The 20,750-nt window shown below is 42.1% G+C and overlaps 1 protein-coding gene across 4 annotated transcripts in view; it reads right to left on the reverse strand.

The window, feature by feature from the left end:
* The window catches only part of SLC4A10 (solute carrier family 4 member 10), a 381,585-nt gene extending 367,970 nt beyond the window's left edge, over nucleotides 1-13,615 (reverse strand). For all 4 annotated transcript variants that reach the window (XM_077447585.1, XM_077447587.1, XM_077447583.1 and 1 more), the window contains exon 1: nucleotides 13,398-13,615. In XM_077447585.1, the coding sequence (XP_077303711.1) occupies nucleotides 13,398-13,445 (48 nt within the window). In that variant the 5' untranslated portion in view covers nucleotides 13,446-13,615. The remainder of the gene's footprint in view (nucleotides 1-13,397) is intronic.
* Nucleotides 13,616-20,750: the final 7,135 nt, after the last annotated feature.

A 20,750-nucleotide genomic window follows, 5' to 3' on the forward strand; every position in this document is an offset into this window, starting at 1 on the left:
GCTCCTGCATTTGGACTAAGGGAAGCCATTCATGAGGTCCTGCAGTCAAAGTAAAAACCATTCCCAAGGTCCTAAAGTAAGAGTAAATAAAAATGGGTAAATAAAGAGGGGATGATTTACTGGAGGGTGCAAAATCTGCTGCAGCTCTGCATGGAAGCCAATAATCTAACTTCAGCATGTTCAATTAAGCTTTGACAAAGAAAAACCCGGAAGATGATTGGTGTCTATGCAGAGGTATACCAGATTTTGCACTCTCCAGTTTCAGTAAATCAACCCAAGTTTCATAAGGTCCTGCAGTTAAGCTAAGGACATTTATTTGTTATGGTCCTGTAGGCAGCCTTGAGTTACAATAAGGACAGCCATTCATAAGAGCTGGCTGCTAGAAAAAGGACAACCATTCATGATGTCCTAAAGACCAGTGTTAATTTTGACGTCAATTTTTCATTTAGTTTTAGTCATAGTCTTTTTTTAGTTATCGGAATTGTTTTAGTTTTAGTCATATTTTAATCGACTAAAATCTCCAGTACATTTTAGTCGACTAAAATCTCGTGGATCAATTGTAATGCATTATTTAAGCATCTCTCTAGAATTGGCAAACTCATTATATACTCCTGGAGTAAAAATCTAAAAACATGGTATTATTTATGGTATTAAAGTGATTGTAAAGTCTTATTTTATTTTTTTAAATACAAATAACAAACATGTTATACTTACCTCCTCTGTTGCAGTGGATTTGCACAGAGCAGCCCAGATCCTCCTCTTGTCGGTTCCCTCTTCTGTGCTTCTGGCCCCTCCCTCGTGACTTTGATTGAAAGCAGCGGGAGCCAATGGCGCCACTGCTGTGTCTCAGCCAATCAGGAGGGAGAGTCTCGGATGGCTAAGACACTCGTGGACATTGCTGGACAGAGATAGGGCTCAAGTAAGTATTAGGGGGGTGGGGGGCTGCTGCACACAGTGGGCTTTTTCTTCTGACTTTACAACCCCTTTAAGGTTTGAACATGCACTACAAACATAGATTTAGCTGTTGTGATACATAACATCTTTATAAATAAAACCAAGTTTCATAAACAAAAATATTGCTTTTTGAGAAACAGAAGTGCAACTTTAAAATAAAAAAAATGTATATCTGTAACTCTATTGGCTGTAATGCCATTGCACATCTTAAATGAGAATTAAAGTGATTGTAAACCTTCGTTTTTTTTTTTTTTTAAATAACAAACATATCATACTTACCTCCACTGTACAGTTCGTTTTACACAGTGTGGCACCCGAACCTCGTCTTCTGGGCTCCCCCCCCGGCGACGCTTGCGGATCCTCCTCACATCAGTAAACCCCCTGGGAGAAGCACTCTCCCTGGGAGTTACCTTGCGGGGGCACTCCCGAGTCCAGCATTTGCACACATAGACACAGAATGCCAGACTGGGCCCCTGCGCCCGCGTCATTGAATTTGATGACAGCAGCGGGAGCCAATGGCTGCACTGCTATCAATGTATCCAATCAAAAGCCAAGAGCCCCGGGCAGAGAAGGTGAGAGCGTCTCCAACGAGGGAATGAACGGGCTCAGGTGAGTAAAACGGGGGGGCTGGGGGGCCAGTCAGTCTCAGAAAATTTTTCACCTTAATGCATAGGATGCATTAAGATGAGAAGACACAAGGGTTTACAAGCCCTTTAACATTAAATATTAAGGAAAAGAAAATAAGAAAAGCCTTTTTCTCTCTACAGCTTAGTAGATGCCCCCTACTTATTGCAATAGTACAATACATGTTTAAACTTTAATGTGCTATTATTATAGGCTGGGGATGGAATTGTGTTGCCAATTTCGAAAAGCCCAGCAGAGGGCACCAAAGAGATAGTGTGTGGTGGAATAGTAATGTGTGGAACTGCATGGGAAAGGGATTCATGTGAGACTGCGTCTTTCAGCCAATACAGCTTGCCGATAGAGTCAGGGGGCTGGGGCTTTAACAGACAGGCAGAGCTTCAGAGGAAAGTGGAAGTTCAGTCAGGTGGGTAAACATCTCACTTGATTTTTATTCACTGTTTTTCATGGAAGATGTGGACCAAAGCAATTTGTATGCTGGTCAATTCATCGCCGCTAATCCCCAGTTGACCCTTGCCAGAGATTGGAGCCCTATTATGGTCTCTGAATTTAAGACCTTCCTGGGCTTATCCTTCCTCATGGGCATAACTAAAAAAAAGTGAGTTGCGGTCATATTGGTCCACTGACCCAATTCACCATATGCCTGTGTTCTCTGCCTCCATGACCAGAACATGATACCAGCAGATCTTGCGGTTCATGCATTTCAATGACAATGAACTATATCGTCCTCAGGGTGACCCTGTATACGATCGGCTCTACAAATTTGGCCCCTTGTAAACCACTTCAACCAACAGTTTGCAGCCTTGTTTACTCCTGATGAAGTTGTCTGCATTGATGAGTCTCTGATTAAGTTTTCTGCCTGCTTGTCATTCAAACAGTATCTTCCCAGCAAGTGTGCCAGATATGGGGTCAAGATGTATAAGCTCTGTGAGAGGGCAACAGGCTATACATATAGTTTTATGGTTTACAAGGGAAGAGATAGTTACGAAGAACTGGAGAACTGTCCAGAATACATAGGGAGCACTGGTAAGATGTGTGGGATTTGGTGTCACCCTTATTCGGAAAGGGGTACCACTTGTATGTGGACAATTATTACACAAGCGTGCCACTTTTTAGTCACTTGTTTAATCGCGGGGACCTACCCCAGCGGCTTGTAGATTCCCATCTTAGGCTGGGGGAGAGAGAGCCTGCTTGAGATTTAATAATTTGCTCCTTGTGAAGTGGAGGGATAATAAGAATGTTTTCGTTCTGTCCTCCCTTCATGCAGACACGACGGTCCAAATTCAAATGGTGACTGGTGTTGTGGAGAAACCCCTCTATGTCCACAAATAAAACCTTAATATGGGAGGGGTGGACCTCAATGACCAGTTGATGTCGCCATACTTAATTGCCCGTAAGGCCAGATGCTGGTACATAAAAGTGTCTATACTTATTTCAATTGGCTCTGCTGAATGCTTATGTGCTATACAAAGCTTCAGGACAAACTGGATCCTTCCTTAAATTCCAGGAAGAGATCATCACAGCCCTTCTGTTTCCAGACGGTGCTGTGGCCCAACTGTCCAATGCAAATGCAGTGAGCCGACTACATGGGAGGCATTTTCCGTATATGTCCTCCCTGGTACCCCTACCGATCGAGCACCCCAAAGATGATGCTCTGTCTGAAGCAAGTGAGGATTTAGGCGTGATACCCGCTATTGTTGTTCCTTCTGTCCTGACCAACCTGGTCTCTGCATCAGTGAATGTTTCAAACGCTACCACACACTAGTATTAGAGTAGGGTACAGCACTGCACAGACACTTTCACAGGGTCTCCATTGCATTTTTCGAGACCCAAACCTGGAACCATTACAGTTACATTTGCAAATAAAAGTGTAAGGAAAAAAAACTCCAAAATTAAAAAAGCCAAAAATCGTTGTTGTTTTATTCTTTCTCTATTGTTCTGTTCTGTTTTACTGTATTTTTTAACTGCAATGTTTTATTGTTACTTTGTTTTATCATATTTGCTTTTCTGGTATGTAATTCTTTTAAACTTTACTGTTTACTGTGTTTTATTCTTAACCATTATTTTATTTTCAGGTACGCCATTCAGCTGCAGCACTGATTTATTAACTCGACAGCAACAGCGTTTGCTCTAACGAGACATAAATCAGTGACTCCAGCGCTATAGGAGGTGATTTCACCACTACAGTTAAAAAAAAAAAAGAAGAGCATATATGCCGAAGCATGGGGGCAGTGGTGGAGGGGCAATTTGCCCCTAACATTAGGGGCAGATTGCCCTCATGCTTCGTCATATATTTATTACTTTTTTTTTTCCACATGTTGTTGTTTTATTGAGTTAATGTTTTATTGTTACCATTGTTTGCTATTCAGGTACACCATTCATCTGCAGCACGGATTTATTTATCTTGACAGCAACAGTGTTTGCTCTCATGATATGTAAATCAGCGACTCCAGCTCTGTAGGAGCTGATTTTACCACCATAGTTAAAAAAAAAAAAAAACGGTGCATATATGCCCATCATTAGAAGTAGGTGGATGCAGGGAGGTATTCTAATGGTGGGCATACCCACCGATCAATCTCTTTTTTTATGAAAAAAAAAGAACATTACAATATATGCCCAACAAGGACCAGCAACGTACTGGTATGTTGCTGAACTTTGAGTGGTTATACCAGAATGATGCCTACAGGTTTGAGTATCATCTTGGTATCATTCTTTTCAGCCAGTGGTCAGCTTTCATGTAAAAGCAATCCTAGTGGCTACAAAACAATTTTATTCCATAAAAAAAAAACAAGTAGTATACTAACAAACACTGCTATGCTGCCCTCTTCAGGACCTGTGGGTATCCTTTCATACAACACTACAAATCAGCAAAGAGAGGGTTCACCAACCTAGCGCATTACAGCTAAACAATTTTAGTCCATAAATAAGACAAGTGGTATACTCCCAAAAGCATGACAGTGGCTCTAAAGAACAGGGCTCGCCCATTGTAACATGTAAGCCATATTGAACGGCGTGGATCTGGAGGCAGTCTCATCTGTATTTTACGATATGCTTGTCATTGTTACATGTTTTTGAGTATATCACTTGTTTTATTTATGGAATAAAATTGTGTAGCGGTAATGCGCTAATCCGGTGACCCTCTCTTTGCTGTTTTGTAGTGTTATATGAAAGGATACCCACAAGTCCTGAAGGGGGCAGTAAGGCACACCAGCATTATACCTGGAAGCTGGAGAAAGGGACAATATATTATGTCCCTAGGCACCACACTCAAGTGCAGGTTTCTGGTGGCCATTTTGGGAGAGTCTATGCTTGAGTTTAATACTGCATTTGTGAAGAATTTTACTTGATAAAAAATAAATACATCACACTTCAGACTTATTGCTTTTTGACTCCCAATACCGTTTAAAACATGCCTCCCTTTTTCTGAACCGTTATCTTAATCAGGAGTGCTCAGGAGAACAAAATGTTCCAATTTAGAGGTGAAAACTTTGTTGCAGACACCAAAAGACAGTCAGGTCCTGCATGAACATCCGATTGTTCGCCAATGACAGCAATCATTTTACTGTGTATGTCCAATTTAAGTTTTATAATCTGAAAGTAAAAGTTAAGGATGACAATTATTTCAGCACAGCCATGAAAGGTGAATCATCCCTCAATCATATATATAAAACTCAAAAGCAGCAATGTAAAAGTATTTGTTTTGAGAATGATTAAAAAAACAAGTCATCTTGCTCCTAGCTTATCAAGCCAATGTCAATCCAACCTTGAAGCCTTCCAAATATAGCAGAGGAAGTACTGAGATCAGTAGGCAGACTGTACAGTTTTCTGCTCAGATGCCTATGTAGTTCAGCTTTGTAGAAATGTGTGCTGTGTATAGAGGAACACAGTGCAAACCCCAAAGTAGTAGAATAGAATAGCTCTATAGAGTTCTAGCCATAGAAGCAAAAATATTTTGAATTCCCAGAATAGTTTATAGCCTATAAAAATCACAGTCCTTAATTAAAAAGTAAATCTCTTTAAACCAATAGCTTCTTATGGTTCTCTTTTCCAACTTATTACAAATACAAAGTATATGCAGTACTATGCAGTATTAGAGACATACGGCTTCATTTATTAAAGGTGTTATGTTTTCTCTTTTAAAGAGAACCTGTGTTTACTTAAAACACTACATTCTGTGAATTTAGAGTGTATTGCTAGCCATTGTTTTTGGTGGTTTCTGGGTTTTTTGTTTCAATTTCTTTTGAGTTGGGAATTTTGTGTAGAGCCGACGGAGGATAACTGCCACTGGGATCGGAGCTGCAGCCATCTAGATAAGTATGATTATTTATTTTTTCGTATTCCCGAACTTCTATTTAAACCACTTGCCGACTGGGCCATTGGCTTATTCTGGGAGGGTGTCCATGGACATCCTCCCAGAATCTTGCTCCCCGCGCCCCCTGGGGTGCGCACCTGGGAATATCATGGATGACAGCTGACAGCGGCCGTTTATCATGTGGTCGCCCCGTCAAATGACCGGTTCCTCTCTCGGGTGCAGCAGCACTGTGGGCTGGGTGTGTACTGCCCATGGTGCTGATCTGTGCCCATTCCAGCACTCATACATCCATCACCAGCAATACTCATTCATCCATCCTCAGCAATACTCATCCATCCATCCAAGCAATACTCATCCATCCATCCTCAGCAATACTCATCCAGCCATCCTCAGCAATACTCATCCATCCATCCATAGCAATACTTATCCATCCATCCATGCTCAGCCATCCATACTCAGCAATACTGATCCATCCATCCATACTCAGCAATACTCATCCATCCATCCATGTTCAGCCATCCATACTCAGCCATCCCATCCACACTCAGCCATACCCAGCCATACACGTTCATGGCTCAACCATGCTTAGCCATCCCCATCAACGGCTCATCCATGCCCCTACAGTGCCACTAAAGTGCCTCAAGGTGTAATAGGTAGTCAAATTAGATGTGAAATGTATGCCCCTAGAACGCCTGATAGTGCTCCCTACATGTTGGGCCTCTGTATGTGGCCAGGCTGTGTAAAAGTCTCATACATGTGGTATCGCCATACTCAAGAGGAGTAGCAGACAATGTTTTGGGGTGTAATTTTTGCCATGTACATGCTATGTGTTAGAAATATAATATAAATAGACAAATTTGTTAAAAAAAAAAAGCATTTTTATTTTCTTTCCACATTTTCCAAAAAGCTTGTAGAAAAAAATGACATGTTCAAAAGAATCAATATGCCTCATAGATTATACATTGGGGTGTTTTCTTTCCATAATGGGCTAATTTTTTGGGCGTTTTTATTGTCCTGGTGCTCCAGGGACTTCAAAAGTGCAAGAGGTATTCAAGAAATTAGATGTGTAATTTATGCTCCTAGAACACCTGAAGGTGCTCCCTGCATATTGGGCCTCTGTATGTGGCCACAGTGTGTATAAGTCTCACACATGTGGTATCACCATACTCAGGAGGAGTAGTAAAATGTATTTTAGGGTGTAATTTGTGGTATGCATATGCTATGTGTGAGAAATAACTTGATAATAAGACACTTTTGTGAAAAAATCTAAAAAAATCTTGATTTTGCAAAGAATTGTGGGAAAAAAATTACAACTTCAAAAAACTCACCATGCCTCTTTCCTCTTTCCTTACCTGTAGGTAAAAAGAATATCTCCTAAACCTTCCCCTTGACTATTCCCCTGACTTCAGTGGTGCATGCGCACAGGGGATTCTCGGCTGAAATTTCGGCAGACGCAAGACCTTGCCTGGAAGAAAACTCCCACGTGCATGTGTGGGAGTGACGACAATCGCGGCTCCGGGCCACTCACAGCGCCGGAGCCGTGATACTCAGAAGACACACCAAGGGAACATGTCAGCTCCCTCAGCGTGGACCGAGTGAGATGCCGGCGCCTCGTTCTAAGGTAAGTATTTCATAATGAACTAGTATGCTGTGCATACTAGCTCATTATGCCTTTTCCCGTGCAAGTGTAAAAAAAAAAAAAAAAAGTCAACGGGTTTACTCCTGCTTTAAATACTACCAAAAGAAAGTTCTATTTGTGTGAAAAAAGGACAAAAATTTCTTATGGGTATAGTGTTGCATGACTGAGTAATTGTCATTCAAAGTGTGAGAGCACCGAAAGCTGAAAATTGGTCTGGTTAGGAATGGGGTTTAAGTGCCCAGTGGTCAAGTGGTTAAAGCGGAACTGAAGTCTTTTTTTTTCATCTTTCCATCTATAAAATCTTCTGCCCTTGTTGTTTTAACTTTGGATGGTAAATCCATTGCACAGCCCACTTCCTGTTTCTTGTCTGGTCATTAGCCTAGGCTTAGAACATCATGCACAGCTCCCTCTCTCACTCTCATGAGAATTTGCCAGGAAGAGATGAGTCATAAGAGGGCCAATGAGAGCTGCAGAGCTGGAGGTGTGCCTCTGTGTAAATCCAGGAAGTGAACAGGCAGCAGCTTCAGCTGCCCACAGTTAAAATGGATGCAGCAAGACTCAGTGGAGGGAGATTTCTGCAGCATATTTGGCAAGTACAGAATCACAGTATATATAAAATAATATGCAAAATGGTTGGAAGGAAGATTCAGAATGGCAAAGATGGTTTTATTACAAATTATGTGAGCAGACTGCAGTTCCTCTTTAAAGTGACTGTAAATGATCACCTTGTAAAACAGCCCATTCAGTTTAAAATTGAAACAAAAGGCAAAACATTTATGTATAGATTTAAAAACAAAACAAACAAAAATAAATTATACATCCCTGTTTCCCCCTTTGTTTATAAGTGATCAAATCCCCTCTGTTCTCAGCTGTATAAAAGCTAAGGGGAGGAGAAGCCACAGGTTACTGAGTTTCTTGTTGAATGGCTGTGCAGGGGGGCTGTCAGGACAAGTCTAATCATTGGAGGAGAGCAGGCTGAGTTCCCAGCACAGCTATAGAACTGACCATAATGAGCACTCCTGCTTAGTATGGTCAGTATTAATAGGAGAGCAGAGGAACCAGCAGAACCACCAGGGATTTCACAGAAAGGAAGCAATACAGAGAGAACAGGATACTTTCTCATACAAGTACATGGTACAGCAGCCGCATATCAGAAATATGAGATGCTGGGGTAACATTTTAAACTTGACTGATTCTTTGATGATATCCAAGTTTACAGAGTTGAGCTATTAATAAACAACTACATAGATGATTAAAAAGTTTATTTTGTGAAACAAAAAAAAAAAAAAAGTTTACTACTTCAGAGAAGGACCTCAGCTAGAATTATATGGACTTTTATATGGATTTCAGCTATGTTTGTTTAATTTACATAAGGCATACGCATTACAACAACTCTGTATTTATTAATACATTATTACATACATCATTAAGTGTATTTTTAAAGGCAAGCAGTGTTAATTTGTCCTGATTTGAGTTGATGTCAGTCTCTTTCTGTCTACTGTACAGTCTGGAAAGCAGAGCTTGGAAAGGAGGAGGAAGAAGCAGCACAAGGAACCAATAAGGCGTGTTGCAATGCAAGGAGTGTGCTAATAGATGCAGAGAGCAGAGGGGCAGAGATAGGAACTCAACAGTGTCACTTCACTGTCCAGGCGTAGGGTAGAGGCAGGGAGGGGACCTGTAAGGCCTCGTTTTACTTGCGATGATGTTCACTGCCCCTCTGAAAAGTGATCCGTGGTGGGAGTCTATGGGGTTGATTTATTAAAGGCAAACAGACTGTGCACTTTGCAAAGCCTAAACATTTTTTACCTTAATGCAATCTTTGTATTAACTGCTTGCAGACCAGCCGCCAAAGTTTTACTGCGGCAGGTTGGCTCCGCTGCACAAAATCATGTTATATTATGTGACCTCATGAGGCTTGCATAACAGGCGCACATGCGCTGCCGCAAGTTCCGTGAGTCCGACCGCGGGTCCCGCGGACTCGATGTCCATGGGGATACCCGGATCGTCTCATGGACAGAAATAATGGGGAATGCTAATGTAAACAAGCATTTCCCCGTTCTGCCTAGTGACAGTACTCTGATCACTTACCACGTGATCAGCTGTCAGCCAATGACAGCTGATCATGTAATGTAAACAGAGCCGGTAATCGGCTATTTTTTCTCCTCACGCTGACAGTGTGAGGAGAAAAAAAAAGGCGATCACTATCGGCTGTGAGAGGGACATCAGTCCCGATCACGGAGAATTGCTGCCAGCTCCTCAGTGCCCATCTGTGCCACCTGCCAGTGCCACCTAGCAGTAGACAACAGTGCCGCCTACCAGTGCCCACCAGCGCTACCAATCAGTGCCCACAGTGCCACCTATCAGTGCCCACAATCATTGCCTCATCAACAGTGCTGCACATCGGTGCCACCTATCAGTGCCCATCAGTGTCACCTACCAGTGCCTCCCATCAGTGCCCATAAGTGCCACCTATCAGTGCCCGTCAGTGCCATCTATCAGTGGTACATATCAGTGCCTATCAGTGCCACCCATCAGGGCCCATCAGTGCCATCTTATCAATGGCCATGAGTGCCGCCTTATCTGTGCCCATCAGTACCTCCTTATCTGTGCCTATCAATGCCGCTTTAACTGTGCCTATCAATGCCGCTTTAACTGTGCCTATTCGTGCCCATCAGTGCAGCCTATCAGCGCCCACCAGTGACGCCTCTCAGTGCCCACCAGTGCAGCCTATCAGTGCCCACCAGGGCCACCTCATCAGCGCATATCAATGAAGGAGAAAAATTACCTGTTTTCAAAATTTTATAACAAACTATGAAACTATTTTTTCCAAATTTTCCATCTTTTTTTGTTTGTTTAGCAAAAAATAAAAATCCCAGCTGTGATTAAATACCACCAAAAGAAAGTTCTATTTGTGTGGAAAAAAATGATAAAAATGTAATTTGGGTACAGTGTAGCATGACCGCACAATTGTCATTCAAAATGCGTCAGTGCTGAAAGCTGAAAATTGGTCTGGGCAGGAGGGGGGTTTAATTGCCTAGTAAGCAAGTGGTTAATTGGTATGGCTGTGCTTTGGCATAGAGCTGTGTAAAATTCAACTCTGGATGGATAGAAATATAACTAATTTTCCAAAACACCTTTGACGGCCCTCACAGATACATATCGGTTCAGACCTATCAAAAGCAGTAAGAAAGCTCCTTCTTAAAAAAAAACGTATTTCATGAAATAGATTTCGAGCACCATTTGCACCCTAATGATAAACCACATCACAGCTGTGGCCATACGGCAGACCTGAGCACATATCTCTCCTCCAAAGAACCAGAAAGATAGCATATAACACTCACCGGCATCTACCCAAAAATATCAGCGTTTGGTCGACTGACCCTTTAAAACTGGCAGACTGCCATTTAGTAAATCCGGGTAACCTGTACACAATGAATATATTCAAATCCATTACATTTTTTAATACATACTGTATATCCCGTCACTATAATTCCTGTTTACCCATCAATTTCAACATCAAGCAGATTAGCCGTGAAGAAAAGATTCTACAGTCATTTCCAACGCAAATAATATAATTTGTCAAAAGCTCCATTCATTGTCTTGAGAGTTAAAATGTAGAAATTGACTGTTTAGAAAATGAACAGCATAAAATGGGATTGCAGAGGCAACCTTTACACGCAATGTTCTTTTTCCAATGAGCTGTACTCCTGAACACTTGGCAATAATTATAGACATCTATGAGTCAGGAAGCAGGGCTTTTCTGAGGCTGTTACTCTGGAATAATCATCGGTGCCAATGCTGATTAATTGACTGATTTCAACAGCATGGGGCTTTTTGTCCCTGCAGAAAGTACACGATAATTCACTACATTTTACACCCACTCAGAGTACCTGTCTCCCAGAAGATGCCGGTTCAAAGCCACTGCGAACCAACCATTAACTTACCTTCAGAAAGAAGAGAAATGTACAGAAAGCTTTTCTGTAACATGGCAAGAAAATGGCCTGTTCTTTACTTGCCAACACGAATGCATGCGGAAAAAAAATAATGTAGGACTGGGTATGCATAAAATACGATATAAAAACAAATATATCTAAAAGTAGCCAGCAATATAAACGGATGATCTGCAATGATCTCAAGTGTACATTTAATTGTAAATTAAACAAGAGATCATTTATATAGGTACATATGTGTGTATGTAACTGAAGGACACATGCATTGCCCTCCTATCTATGTATAATCCCAGCATTCAAAGAAAGGACAATTTAGAGTATAAAAATACTGTATGTATGAAGGATGGGTGTCATTTTCTTTGACAGGCAGAAATATTAAAGATAGATAGACAGACTGACAGGCAGCTAGGCGGATAGATGATAGACATATAGATATGTAAATTAGAATTTAGAGAGACTGCGCAACAGATAGATTGACTGATAGACCGACTGAGGGGCAGCTAGGTAGAGAGGTAGATAGATAGATAGATAGATAGATAGATAGATAGATAGATAGATAGATAGATAGATAGATAGATAGATAGATAGATAGATAGATAGATAGATACATACATACATAGATAGATACATAGATAGATACATACATAGATACATACATAGATACATAGAGAGATAGATAGATACATACATACATACATACATACATACATACAATGATAGATAGATAAAAATTTAGAGAGACTGAGAGAGAGAAGCCTGTAAATGGACAGATAGATAGATAGAAAGATAGATAGATAGATAGATAGATAGATAGATAGATAGATAGATAGATAGATAGATAGATAGATAGATAGATAGACCGATAGATAGATGGATAGATAGATAGGCTACCAAAGAACCCAAAGGTTGGATACCAAAAAAGCTGACACCAACCATAACATGAAACAACTAAAAGAAGTAATACAAGATCAAAACATATATACAGCAAGATTGAGACAGGGATGCAGAGAATTGTTACAGAGATAGATTATAAGGGTAATGCAGGCAGGAAATCAGAAAATGAATGGAGATAGATAGATAGATAGATAGATAGATAGATAGATAGATAGATAGATAGATAGATAGAGGTAGGTTCAGATAGGGACGCAGACATTAAATAAATGAATGGACAGATAATAGATGAGATAGAGACAGGTAAGCAGACATTGATGCAGACAGGTGTTACAGAGATGGATAGATAGATAGATAGATAGATAGATAGATAGATAGATAGATAGATAGATAGATAGATAGATAGAGGTAGGTTCAGATAGGGACGCAGACATGAAATAAATGAATGGACAGATAATAGATGAGATAGAGACAGGTAAGCAGACATTGATGCAGACAGGTGTTACAGAGATAGATAGATAGATAGATAGATAGATAGATAGATAGATAGATAGATAGATAGTCATTAAATCTATAACTCGTACACATTGATGGCCTGTTGTTACAATGCCTGATCCTCAGTCACATAGAAAATACACAGCCTGAGAGCCATATACTGCATTCCCCTGCAAAATGCTATATCAAGCATTGGCAGCCTCTGACAGCTACTAACATCCCCCAGACATGAAATCAGAGGACTGTCATTACCTATAGGCACCATAATGTATAGACATTACTACATATAGACATGATTAGACGTGGGCACTATTCATTCTATATATACATCCTTCCATATAGACATGATTCTATATAGACAGCCATACAAAGACAATAGATATAGATGGTATATGATGGACACTCAGCACCCCCCATTGTAGGGATCGCAGTGCCCGGTCCATGGATGGAGGAGATCGGCCGGTGCCCTCCCATTGATGAGCGGCTGCCCGGTGCCCGGTGGACGGGTCCTTACCGTGGGTAGTAGCGGCTCCATTTGCGCTCCCTGCTCTTTGATCTCCATGGTGTGTCGGTGTGCCGGCGTTGTGCTCTCCGCAGTGCTCAGTGTCAGCTCTGCTGATTAGTATTCGTGTCAGGTAGCAGTGGAGCTGGAGGAAATTACACACTCCAAGTCCTAGCGAGTCACATGGCTCCTAGCCTGTGTAGAGGCTGAGCACGGAGTGTCGGGGGTGCTCAATGGTGCCTAGGCACAGGACCTGCCCACAGCTGGATGCCAGCCTGCCCCCTGGATTCCACCTGGGTACGCATGCTGGGAAGAGCTCTGTGTCTTTCTATCCTCCTCCCCACATCTAATAGTTGCTAAAATAGAATCCAATACAGGGGAAAGCTACTGACCACCACCATCATTTATAGGAACCATCAACATAATAGGGCAGTTGTCCTTCTATGGGTCCTCCACCCCATTGGGCAGCATTGTCCAGCTCAGTCCCAGCACATAGACAAGGCTATTTGCCTTATGCCCTATAGCAGTGGTCTCCAAACTGCGACCCCGGGGGCCGGATGTGGCCCTCTGTTTGCCTGTATCTGGCCCTCGGGGCACAACTTCACCAACTGATACCAACGATGGAGCACTGTTCCACCTACTAACACCATCAATGAGGCACTATTCTTCTCATTGATATCAACAATGGGGCACTATTCCTTCCATCAAAACCAATGATGGGGCACTTATGCCAGAACATTTTCTACTCCCACTGGCCACCCTCCAGCCCCCCTAAAGCCTAAGAGCCGGTTCACACTGGGAGGACTTGTCAGGTGACTTAGCCACCTGACAAGTCGCGTCCCGTTCTGTGCAATGGAACCGTTCTAATAGGAGCGACTCAAGTTGCTTCAACTTAGCAAAGGGTTCCTGTACTACTTTGGGGGCAACTTGAGGTGACTTGCATTGACTTCTATATAGAAGTCATTTTGCAAGTCGCCGCTGCTGTCGTGTGCAGGTCGCCTGAGGCAGTCGTGCTGCCTCAGTGTGAACCGGCTCTGAAGAGCAGTAAACTGTCCCTTTGCCTAGAAAGTTTTGAGACCCCTGTTCTATAGCAAAGTGTTGGTCTGCATTGAACAAAAAAAAAATAGGACACGTTGCATTTCTTGCAGCGCATTTTATTGTGATATAATTCATAGCAACATGCTGCTGCGCACAAGGTGAAAAATGAAAGCCCAACTCCGGAAAAGGTCAAAGTCCTCCCATGTAGGGAACTGTGCCCCACTCTGCAAGGGATAACAGGAAAAGCACTTTTACTTACCTGATCCTCTGCTTCCCCAGCAGACTAGGGTTTGCCACCTCACCCCTTTAAATCCAAACACATTTTAATTACACAAGTTCTGTGGCTGATTATATTGGTAATTAAACTCATGTAGTGCCTTATCTGCATTAAAGAGGAGCTCCAGCCCCCCCCCACCAAAAAAATTAAAAGTCAGCAGCTACAAATAGGCCCCTTTCACACTGGGGCGGGGGCGGTGTCAGCGGTAAAGTGCTGCTATTTTTAATGGCTCTTTACTGTCGTATTTGCAGAGGTATTCGGCCAAAAAAGGGTTAAAACCCCGCGATGCCCCATTGATTTCAATGGGCAGGAGCGGTGGAGGAGCGATATACACACCGCTCCTTCACCTCTCCAAAGATGCTGCTAGCAGGACTTTTTTTACCGGGCTTTCACACTGAAGAGACAGGAGCAGCTCTTTCAGGGCACTTTGCAGGCGTTATTATTAGCGCTGTAGTGCCGGCAATGCGCCCCAGTGTGAAAGGGGTCATACTGTAGCTGCTGACTTATAATATTAGGACACTTACCTGTCCAGGGAACCCACAATGTCGGCACCCCAGCCAATTTTCCAGTTGGCTCTCGGGTGCGGCTGCCGCCATTCCTTGTAAGGGAATTAGTCAGTGAAGCCTTAACAGCCTGCTCCCTACTGCACATGTTTGAATTGCGCTGCACTTTGAGAATAGCCAGCGACGGGGGAAGGAGGAAGGAAGCTGACCTTCCAGGGAACCACGTCGTGGAAAAAACAGGTACCTGCCCCCCCCCTCCAAAAGGTGCCAAATGCGCAGCGGAGGAGGGGAGCAAACAACACACAGCACACCTCCAGCCCTGCAGCTTTCGTTGGCCCTCTTATGACTCATCCCCACTCCCTTCCTGTAAACTCTCACGAGAGAGAGCTGTGCATGATGTCATAAACCTAGGCTTTTTACAAGACAAGGAACAGGAAGTGGGCTGTATAAGGTATTTACTGGCAGAAAAAAAGTTTTACTATCCAAAGTTAAAACAACAAGGGCAGAAGATTTAATAGATGGAAAGATAAAAAAAATGACTGAAGTTACGCTTTAATGACTGGGCCATTTTTGCGATATGGCACTGCATCGCTTTAACTGCCAATTGCGCGACGCTGTACCCAAACAAAATTGATGTCCTTTTTTTTTTCGACAAATAGAGCTTTCTTTTGGTGGTATTTGATCACCTCTGCAGTTTTTATTTTCTGCATTATAAACCAAAAAAAGCGTCAATTAAAAACAAAAAAAAAAGCAACAATATTTTTTACTTTTTGCTATAATATCCCCAAAAATTAAAATAAAATAATATCTCAATAAGCGTATGTTGATTGGTTTGCACAAAAGTTATAGCATCTACAAAACAGGGGATAGATTTTTGCCATTTTTATTATACTTTTTTTTTCACTTGTAATGGCAGCGATTTTTAGCAGGACTGTGACATTGTGGCGGACAGATTGGACACTTTTGACACTTTTTTGGGACCAGTAGCACTTATACAGCGATCAGAGCTAAAAATAGCCACTGTATAAATGTCACTGGCAGGGAAGGGGTTAACGCAAGGGGATAACTGTGTTCCCTGGGTGTGTTCTAACTGTAGGGGGATGGGCTACCTAGGACATGACAGAGATCACTGTTCCTGATGATTGGGAACACAAAATCTCTGACATGTCACTAGGCAGAACGGAGAATTTCCTTGTTTACATAGGCAGTTTCCCATTCTGCCTCTGTACACCATGATCGTGTGCGGCGCCTCCCTGCACAGACCTACATACACCTACAGTGGTTTGCACAGGAGAGCTGACCTGCCACAGTATAATGACGGTGTCTGGTCGGCAAGAGGTTAATCAAAGATAAACTGAACAATCTGAAGTTAGAAACTGATTGGCTACCATGCACAGCTGCACCAGATTTTGCACTCTCCAGTTTTAATAAATCATCCCCCAGGTGTTTACAATGCAGGCGGACAGTCACTCAGCATAGGGCCCAGAAGATAGTGGAGATCACTGTAGTAGCTGTGCCAAATACAGTGATATCCAGCTTCTATGGGGATCCCACAAGTATTGCACATACAGTACATATGCTGGCCATACACTATACGAAAAATTGGCTTAACCCGTTTTCGAAAAACGAACATTCGGTCGTGAGCGCAAACGATAGTGCCATCATGTAATGACCGATAAATCGTTCAGTGGAGATAAATGAATGCAGCATTTTTTGTTTTGTTTTTTTACATATACCTAGTGCAGACAGTTCGGACACATTAACCTTTCAATTTATCGTTCGTTTGACAGAAAATTTCCAAACTTATCCTTTGTTTTTTTGGCTCAAAAACATCCCACCAATTATCGATTTTGTGCCCATTAACTGGCCGAAAAATGAACAAACTGTCTAAATTTCTGCCAATTTTTCATATAGTACAAGCACTTTGATGCATTTTAACAACACAGTGTGAAGGCACCACACACACCAGACATACAACATGAGCACATTAATGTGCAGCTGCTGGTGTGAATGAGCCCTACGGTAAGGAAAAATGAACGTCTTTGCTGGAAGCCACTGATCATGTATAGATTAAGGAGTTTTCATTTCCTCAAAATTGCTGTGAAAATCAGGAGATTTCGGCAAAATGTTGCTATTTTAGTGAAATTCATGGGTGTTTGCAGCACACAACCTAACCACTGCACCTATTCCCCCTATTTGGTTGCGATTCTCAGCTGTCAAAATGACAGACGGGAGTTGCTATGTAAGAATTACAGCCACTGCTGTAAAAAAAACTGGACCTTCCGACATAATGTTTATGAACACTGTTTACACAGGAAATAGATACACTGTAATATTGTTACTTTTGTATTTATCATTTATCTGCAGATCAAAGGGATGAGCTTTGATCTGCATATGATGTCAGGTAAAGCAACCTGACAAGTATAAAAAAAAAGAATAAATCAAAGTTTATTTTGCTGAGTATTAGTAGCAGCTGGTGCTCAAAAATTTTTTGGGGCATCGCAAACAAACTGAAAAATTCGGAAAAAAAAACATTAATTGCAGCCTCACTGTACCATCAATCGCAGCCACTGTGGCCATCAATTGCTGCATGGTGCCCATCAATTGCCACCACCGTGGCCATCAATTGCCCCCACTGTGCCCATCAATTGCCGCCACTGTGCCCATTAATTGCTGGCACTGTGCCCCATCCAAGGCAGCCACTGTGCCATATCAAATGCTGCCAGTGTGCCCCTCCGCCAGCCCATTGTATGCACTTACCTGTTTCGTGGGACAGCTCCTTGAAGTCTTCTCCCATCCTCTCTTCCCGTCCTCTGCTATGATTGGATGCATATGGCACTCACAGGTCACCTTTTTTTTTACGCCTATTGCTCTAATCAGATGCTTCAAAAACACCCCCGCCACTGTAATTCAGGTGCCCTGCGCACGAAAAAGGGCCAGGTGCCTGAATAGGGGGTGGCAGCGGCAGCCATAGATATATTCATGCAATGCATGAATCTATCTTTTGGTGATAGGGGGGGTGGCTGGAGAGAGGGGGTGGTGCCCATGAGCCCTTATGGACGCACCACCACTGCTGAGTATTCACTTGGGGAGATTTCCTGATATTTCTGGGGTGGGCACATCAGTACCCACATATTGGGGAGACTCAAAGAAGGTTTGTGACTCTGTAAAGTATCAGATTTGTAAAATTCAACTCATGAATTAAAAATCAGTGTGCTTTTTTCAGGTGCCAATAATTAAAAATAATATCTATGGATATGTCGCTTTTGAGTGGGTGAACCAGATCCTCAACAATATGGGGAACTATGAAGCAATATATGTCTAATTATTAATAATCATCAATAACACTTTTACTTGAAAGGGATTCTGTTCCCCAAAAAAGAGTGAATGGACCTGAGCTATTTTCCTTTCTAGATAAAGAAGCAGGTTACAGCTGAATCCATCAAGATACCTAAAGAGACCCCGTCACCACCCTCTACCCTGAAAACTAAACACAGGCAGGCAATCCATATTAGATTTTTCAGGTGTTTTTCTGGTGTTTCTGTAGCGTTTTTATGCAGGCATTTTGAATTGACAAGTGACCAATGAAAAGCAGTAAAATATCTGTAATCTGCCAAAAAAGAAGCTCATGTACTTTTTTGGGCAACAGGCATTTTGCTTAACCACTTCCCGAAAAGCTCACACAGATATACTGCGGCAGAAGGGCACACACAGGCAGATTAATGTACCTGTACATTGCCCTTTAAGAGGTGGCTTGCGGGTGTGCGCGTGCGGTCAACGGTGTGCGTGCCCGCCAGAAGCTCCGTGAGCATGATCGCAGGTCCTGCGGATACCCGCGATTGTCTCACGGTGAGGAAGAACGGGGATTTGCTAATGTAAACAGGCATTTCCCCATTCTGCCTAATGACACTGACACTGATCACAGCTCCCTTTATTCGGTAGCGGTGATCAGTGTTGTGTCACACACAGCCCCACCCCCCCCACAGTTAGAATCACTCCCTAGGACACACTTAACTCCTACATTTACACAGTAATCAATGCATTTTTAATTGCACTGATCGCTGTATAAATGTGAATGGTCCCAAAATCACACCAAAAGTGTCCGATCTTTCCATCATAGTGTTTTATTCATGATAAAAAATGCTGAATGCCGCCATTACTAGTAAAAAAGTAATTAATAAAAATGGCATAAAACTATCCCATATTTTGTAGATGCTATAACTTTTGCACAAACCAATCAATATACACTTATTGTTATTTTTTTTACCAAAAATATGTAGAAGAATACATATCAGCCTAAACTGAGGAAAAAAAATGTTTTTTTATAAACTTTTTGGGGATATTTATTATAGCAAAAAGTAAAAAATAATGCATTTTTTTCAAAATTGTCGCTTTTTTTGTTTATAGAGCAAAAAAAACGCAGAGGTGATCAAATACCACCAAAAGAAAGCTCTATTTGTGGGAAAAAAAGGACGTTAATTCTATTTGGGAGCCACGTCGCACGACCGCGCAATTGTCAGTTAAAGTGACGCAGTGCCGAATTGCAAAAAGTGCTCTGGTCTTTGGCCAGCCAAATGGTCCGGGGCTTAAGTGGTTAAAGCGACAGAAAGCTCAGATGTGAGCAGGGGCCATTGAAATAAATGGGATTTGTCTTGTTTGGCATTTTTAGAGCTGAGGCTTAGAGTAATTGCCCTATAACGCTGTAGCAAGGTCCCAGGCCTCCTTTGTTCTAATAAGAACCTCTAAGGCCAGAGATACCTGAATTCCTTCTGTATGTGATGGGTTGTGAAGCATGGTGGGTTCAAAGCAATTAGATTCATTGGGTGCCAGACACTTCTTGAATGCAAAAGAGATTTTTTTTTCTCTTAACAGAAGTTTGGGAGAGAGGGTTAGGGCCAAGACACCCTTAGGAAGTTGCAAAGTCAGTTAGCAGACTCAGAGACTTCAACAGAAGGACAGCCATGCAGGGAGAGGCATCCAGCAAGATGCCACATCTGCATGTGTAGGAATTCTGTCTCCTATGGCAACAGTCTTTAACAGTTTCTAACACAAAATGTAACAGTTCCGTCACTTCCATTACAATCACTTCAGTCCACTGAGCTCCCAGTCTCTCTCACTAGACTAGATGATACACTGCCACTGAATCCCATGAGCTCCTCCAACCTTCACTGTAGTATCTTGCTCAAGCGTCACCCCCACCTCTCTGCTGGGTCCCTAGCTTGTCACTCACGATACTCCTCAAGCTTCACCCCACTGGGCTGCTTGACACACAAAAAAAAAAAAAAAAGGGGAAAAAAACTGCGCTAAGGTAAAATATATAGAAATGTGAATATACAAGATGTGAAAAATATGTGAAAAATATTATGAGATGAAGGTATTCAGCTGCGGCTCAACTGTGTCACATAAATACAGGATAAATAAAACAAAAGAATCATAAGCCGCGCTAAACAAATACTAGCAATTAAAAAGACAATGTGTAATAATGTTAGAATAAATATAATACAGGGTATAGCAACCCTATATGTATACGTGATACAAAGCACATAT

The sequence above is a fragment of the Lithobates pipiens genome, unplaced genomic scaffold, assembly GCF_037356315.1.
Source record: "Lithobates pipiens isolate NorthernLeopardFrog02 unplaced genomic scaffold, aLitPip1_a1.2 Scaffold_22, whole genome shotgun sequence".
NCBI lineage: Eukaryota > Metazoa > Chordata > Amphibia > Anura > Ranidae > Lithobates > Lithobates pipiens.